The sequence below is a fragment of the Humulus lupulus genome, chromosome 3 (genome assembly GCF_963169125.1).
Source record: "Humulus lupulus chromosome 3, drHumLupu1.1, whole genome shotgun sequence".
Lineage (NCBI taxonomy): Eukaryota > Viridiplantae > Streptophyta > Magnoliopsida > Rosales > Cannabaceae > Humulus > Humulus lupulus.
The window spans coordinates 108,339,770-108,345,952 of record NC_084795.1 but is presented as its reverse complement, the minus strand read 5'-3'; the positions used below and the strand labels follow the sequence as shown (position 1 = coordinate 108,345,952).

General features: G+C 27.5%; 1 protein-coding gene across 1 annotated transcript; it reads right to left on the bottom strand.

The window, feature by feature from the left end:
• Positions 1–3,375: 3,375 nt before the first annotated feature.
• Positions 3,376–5,120, bottom strand: LOC133823051 (zinc-finger homeodomain protein 11-like). Its single transcript, XM_062255627.1, has one exon. The coding sequence runs from the start codon at positions 4,776–4,778 to the stop codon at positions 3,723–3,725; it is 1,056 nt and encodes a 351-aa protein (XP_062111611.1). The 5' UTR covers positions 4,779–5,120; the 3' UTR covers positions 3,376–3,722.
• Between the last annotated feature and the right edge of the window lie 1,063 nt (positions 5,121–6,183).

Below are 6,183 nucleotides of genomic sequence, written 5' to 3'. Positions count from 1 at the left end.
AAAATTTGCCATAAAAATTATTAAGTAATTTGAAAAGTTTAACTTAAGGTAGTAAGTAATTTTTTTTTGCGGCAATAATCAATAAATAGGTTGAAAGGTTGCCCTTAAATTATTAAATATATTTTTTGATGACAAAAGTTAGTAAGTAATTTGAAATATTACATTTAAGTTCCTAAGTAGTTTTTTAGTTGCAAAAGTTATATTATATACTAATTTTATCTCAATTTTAATTAATTAATAAAAATATATAATTCTAACATTGAAAAATTATTTAAAATTTATTTTACAAACAAAAAAAATTAAAAATTAAAACATAAAAACATACAAAATTTTATTTTAAATAAACTAAGTTTTAATTCAATTTAAGTTGTATTATTTACGAAAATTTAATTTAACTATTATAGAATAATATTTTTATATTTAAAATTTTAAAATTATTTTTTATTTTTATAAAAGATTCAATTTATTATATTAATGTTATGAATATATATTTTGACATTTATTGATTAATTAAAAATATAAAATTTGTGTAAAATATGACTTTTGTCGCTAAAAAATCTACTTAATAAGTTAAGTACAATCTTTCAGACAACTTTCACACTTTTGTCACCAAAAGATTACTTAGTGATTTAAGTGTAATATTTTGAAATATTGAATGATTTTTTCCACAAATTTCCCTAATAAATATTATTATATAATACAAAATTTCGACTCCTATCATAGTTACATCCTATTCCTACACTATAAATATAAATATATATACATATACTAGATACAAGTAACGTGCATATGCAATATGCACGTTTGCTCAGTTTTATTTATAGAATATATTAATTATTTTTATTAAATTTATATTAATTTTTTTACGTACCAAAAACATCAATTTAAGTTTATATATTATATCTTTAATGTAATACGTGGATTTTAAATTTAAGTTTCTTGTTAGTTTTTTTTTTAAATAATTTGTTGCTAATTCACAGAATATTATATTATATGTTTAATATGATATTATTCTAATAAGTGAGTTGAAATTTAATTAAATTTTATTTAAGTTATAAAACATATTATTTGATTATTTTTAAATACTTATCATTGTAAAATATCTCAAAAATATCATATTTTAATTTGTTTAATTATTTATTATTTTAAAATAATTATCATTGTAATATATCTTAAAAAGATTCTATTTTAATTTGTTTAATTATTTATTATTTTTAAATAATTATCAATGTAAAATATCTAAAAATATTCTATTTTAATTTTTTAATTATTTATTTGATTTTATTTAAGTTTAAGTGTTTATAAACTACTGTTAAATATAAGAATATTCTATTAAATATAAGAATATTCCGTTAAAGTTAACATTAAAAAATAAAAAACCGTTAAAACCAAGAATTTCCGTTATCTACACACTTATTATATAGAAGAGATATACTAGATATAAGAAACGTGCATATGTGCACGTTTGCTTAGTTTTATTTATAGAATTTATTAATTATTTTTATTAAATTTATATTAATGTTATATAAATTTTGAAATAAATATCGTATTTTAATTAAATAATTTATTTATTTTGTTTAAGTTTATGTTTGTTCTAGTTTATGAATTTGGGAGTGACAACAAGAGATTATATATTATATATTTAATGTAATATTAAATATTATACGCGGATTTTAAATTTAAGTTTCTTTCAAGTTTAAAAAAAAACAATTTAGTGCCAATTTACAATAGATTATATTATATGTGTAATATGATATTATTCTAATGAGTGAGTTTAAGTTTAATTAAATATTTATTTAATTTATAAAATATATTATTTTATTATTTTTAAATAATTATCATTGTAAAACATCTAAAAAATATCATATTTTAATTTTTTTTTAATTATTTATTATTTAAAAATAATTATCATTGTAAAATATCTAAAAAATATCTTCTTTTTTTTTTAATTATTAATTATTTTTAAATAATTATCATTGTAAAATATCTCAAAAATACCTTATTTTAATTTTTTAATTATTTATTTTATTTTATTTTATTTAAGTTTAAGTATTTAAAAACTACTGTTAAATATAAAAATATTCTGTTAAATATATGAATATTCCATTAAAGTTAACCTTAAAAAAAATAAAAAATCGTTAAAATCAAGAATTTCCGTTATCTACACATTTAGTATATAAATATATATATATATACTTGTTATGTATTTGCAAAAGAAAACTATATTTTAAATGCATGAGGATAGAATAGCAGATGCCATATCATGACAAATTGCACCTAAAATTGTCATAAAGCTTCAATTTTTGACCAACAAATTAATATGGAAAGATTACTTTTATGGAAATAGTGGGCAATATCATATAAAAAAAGTGATGTATGAAAATAATTACCAAATTAATTAAATCATTAAGTTTAATTATAATGCAGAATAGTAATTGAATGTTAAAACAGATCTTAGTTCTGTCATGACAAAATGAGAATTGGATGCGACAAGAACTGAACACAATGAAAAACAATGCATAAGAGATAAAGAACACAACAAATTTTTATAAGGTTTGAAACTTTTTCAAATAACCTACTCCTTGGAGACTATGCCCAGAAAATAAAAATAATTAATAAATAATCACAAGTACAAAAATATTGACTTAAACAAAATAAAACTACATCTTGAGATTTGACACAATTTTGTTATACTTCTCTTCACAAATCTAGTTTTGGTTGAAACGCCTAACCACTTAAGCTCCCTTCAATGATTAGCGAGTGTTTGTTTCCTCTCGAAGCAAGGTTTGAAGAAGTCTCCTCTCAAAGACCTTAAGAGTTGTGTTCAAAATACAATCTATACCCAAAACATGAGTATGGTGTAGACGCATCAAAAAATTAAACACTCATTTACTATAAGATGACATGAACAATGTGATCTTGTATATAGACAAAAAACTATCACAAATATTATAAATCACTCAAAACATTCTACCAAAGAGTTTGATAAAACATCCTATTTATAGAGATCATTTCTTATTAATAAGAGAGGATCCACAATAAAAATATTTAAAAATATTATTGATGGATAAAGATTTGTGAACCCGTAGATTCCGTTTTGACATTAAAGAAATCCACGAGAACAGCTTACACATGTATCATAACAGAATTTTCTAAAATAGAATAAGTGTAATAAATACCGAAAAATATTATTTTTTGCATTAAACCAACTTTGGAGAGGAGGAAAAATATTACAAGAAAATTTATAAATGAATTCAGTTAACCACAAAATATTTCCCTCATAAAAATAAGATATAATTTCTTTTTTAAAGCAAATATTGTAAGGTATTAAAAACGAATATCACATTATAAAGGAATTTAAATTAAAATAAGATATTGCTGTAAATTTGACCATTTAGGATTTTACAATGTATTTATCCAAAAGTGATTAAGTTGAAATTTTATTATACAAGTAAAAAAAACGATAATATTATCCGCCAAGAAAATGCGTATGCGTAAATGAAAACTCATAACATATTCGTGCAAGAAATTTGAAATATTTTGATAAAAATTAAATAAAATTAAAGAATTTCCATTTAAGTTGGAATCTTTCTGTTCTCTTCTTCAACCTCACTAAACCAGAGTACAATGGAAGTTGGAACAATATCCATGGCTCAATAGTGAAAGAAGAAGATTCATTGGACTTAGTTTATCTTTCTTTCTCTCTCTGCTTTTTCTCACATTCATGATGAAGAAGAAGACCCATTAGCGAAAAAATTGAAATTAGCTCTTCTATCTTCACCATTTTGGTTCTGGTCAACAACGATTTCATTATCCTGATTTGAATCAAAGCTAAGTACTCTACCTTCATTATTAGTATTATCGCCATTACTAGCTTCATCGACAAGGTTGTGACTGTGGCTTAATCCCCTGTCTTTCTTTCCCAGCGTGTGCTTATTGTTGTGCATCCAAACTTTAAGAACTCCTCTACGAACTCCAATCTCTTTACAAAACTCTTCTACTAATCTCTCCTCACTCCTGTGCATTTTCCATCCCACTTTCTCGGCAAACAAACACATCTTTTCTTTCTGCTCTTGATTGAACTTCGTCCTGAATCTCTTCTTTGCGTTGGAATAGTTAGCCTCCGAAGATTTCACCCCCGCCGTCGGATTGAAACTCTTGTGGGTAGGGTGATGGTCATCGGACGGCGGTCCAGTTGAGAAGCCGGTACTGAGAGCTAAAAGCATCTGGGGTGGAGAAGCGAAGTAAGAGTTAGGTGGTAAGTGAGACACCGGCGGCGGAGACTGTGGGCTCGGAGTTGGGCCTGTGCTGGAACTCGGGCTCGGGCTAAGACTTGGGCTTGAGCTCCGGCCTTGACGTGGCTGAGACGACGGCCGAAGTGGGTGGAGTTGGAACTGACGACCATTGTGGAAGCTATGAAGGAAGTGTTTAGAGGTGGGCTCCTCCGGCTGGTCTCGGCGGTGGAAGTTCCGGTGGCATCCACAGGCTGCGCATTTTAGTGAAGTGGGGTCCGAGGGCTCGGCGGTGGGGCAGGGCATGAACTCTCCGCAGCCGTCGAGGGCGTGGCCGCCTAGGTTGGCCGCGTGGTTCTTGAGGCATTCCCGGTAAGAAACCACCATAGGTGGCGGCGCGTGGTGGTTGAGGTGGCGGTGGTGTAGTTTAAGAGGGCCATTGGAGAAGGATAAAGACCTGGTTGCCTGAGGTGGAGGTGGGGTTTCTGTATCTGTATCTTGGGTGGTCTTGGTGGGTGTAGGGGATAAGTCCATGGTTTGGACCATGTAATGTAAGTTTGGTTTCTTGAAGAAGGGAGGAGGGGGTGGGGTTAGGGTTTTGTTAATTTATTTAGGGGTTCTTATTTGAGGAGAAGAAGAGGACAGAAGAAGGGTGTGTGTGTGTGGGGGGTGAAATGAGATAAAAAAGAAAGTTGACAATGATGATGATGATGGTTGATCAAGACGATGGTGATGGATATGATGAGGAAGGCTATTATATAATCATTTGCAGGGAATGACAAGTGCATGAGGCGTATTAAGATGGAATAATATCATTAAAACTTATCAGATAAATATATATATATATATATAATATTTCACAAGTTAACCCTTATTACTTTCTCATAAATTCTCTATCTTCTAATTCTTGGTGAAAGACTTGATTCAAATTCGATAATAACAATTTTTATCCATGTCTTTTCTAAATTGTTTTATTTATAAGCATTGCATACGTGTGGCATTATGCTGTTATTATTATTACGAGTACTAGCTCCAAATTGATCTATTTGAATGAATAACACCGGTCTCATAAGAATGAGATATAAAGGAGGACTAGAAGAAAAATTGATAAAAGTTAAGCATATACATAGGGGTGAAAACTGAAAAGCAGAGGAAATAAAAAGTCCTTTTAGTATAACTAGTTTTGGGTATTATGGTAGTGAAATATGGTTTTGCGTATTTGATTTTAACTTTCCATATTTGTTGATTATTAGGAAGGAGCATTAAATTTGTGTAATATGTGTTTTTATCTAAGAATACATAAAATATATATGTGTGTGTTGGTTGAAGTTATAAAGGCATAGTACAAAAGGACGTTTCAGTCGGCCAGTTTGGAACGTGGTTTCACACAGCGATTGCCCTCTTTTCCGTTGAATTTCTTGCACCTTCCTCCTGTGCCCACTCATGTCTGCCCTGCCCCCTAGTACTACTACTCTATTACTACTAGTATTCTTTCATAATCTACATCATCAATTATTGCTAGCCACATTAAATCTAAATTTACAAAATTCTTAAAATGAAACGGTGACGAAATTTTGTAACAAAAACTCTTTCTTTTTCTTTTTTTAAATATTTGTAACAAATACTTATTCCTATAGAGAGGGTTTATAATTACATACTAGAATTAGTTTTAGCTCTTTTCTTCTGAGCAAAATAATAATAATAATAATTTGTAAGCTTTTGCTATATTTACTTATCATTTTGATCATAATATTATAACACCTTATTTAAATAATATCAGATCCAAAATTAAATAAACGCAGCGATTAAGTATTTAAGTGTCCTTTAATTACTTAGAGGAATTAAACCTGTAGAGAGCCAAAAATATTTAATAAAGATTATACCAATATATATATAATTATTCTTAAATAAGGGCTGTATAAATTTATACATATAATATTATTAATATATT

Excerpts from the sequence above, each read along its gene's own strand:
- LOC133823051 (XM_062255627.1), bottom strand. The coding sequence starts at position 4,778 with ATGGTCCAAACCATGGACTTATCCCCTACACCCACCAAGACCACCCAA.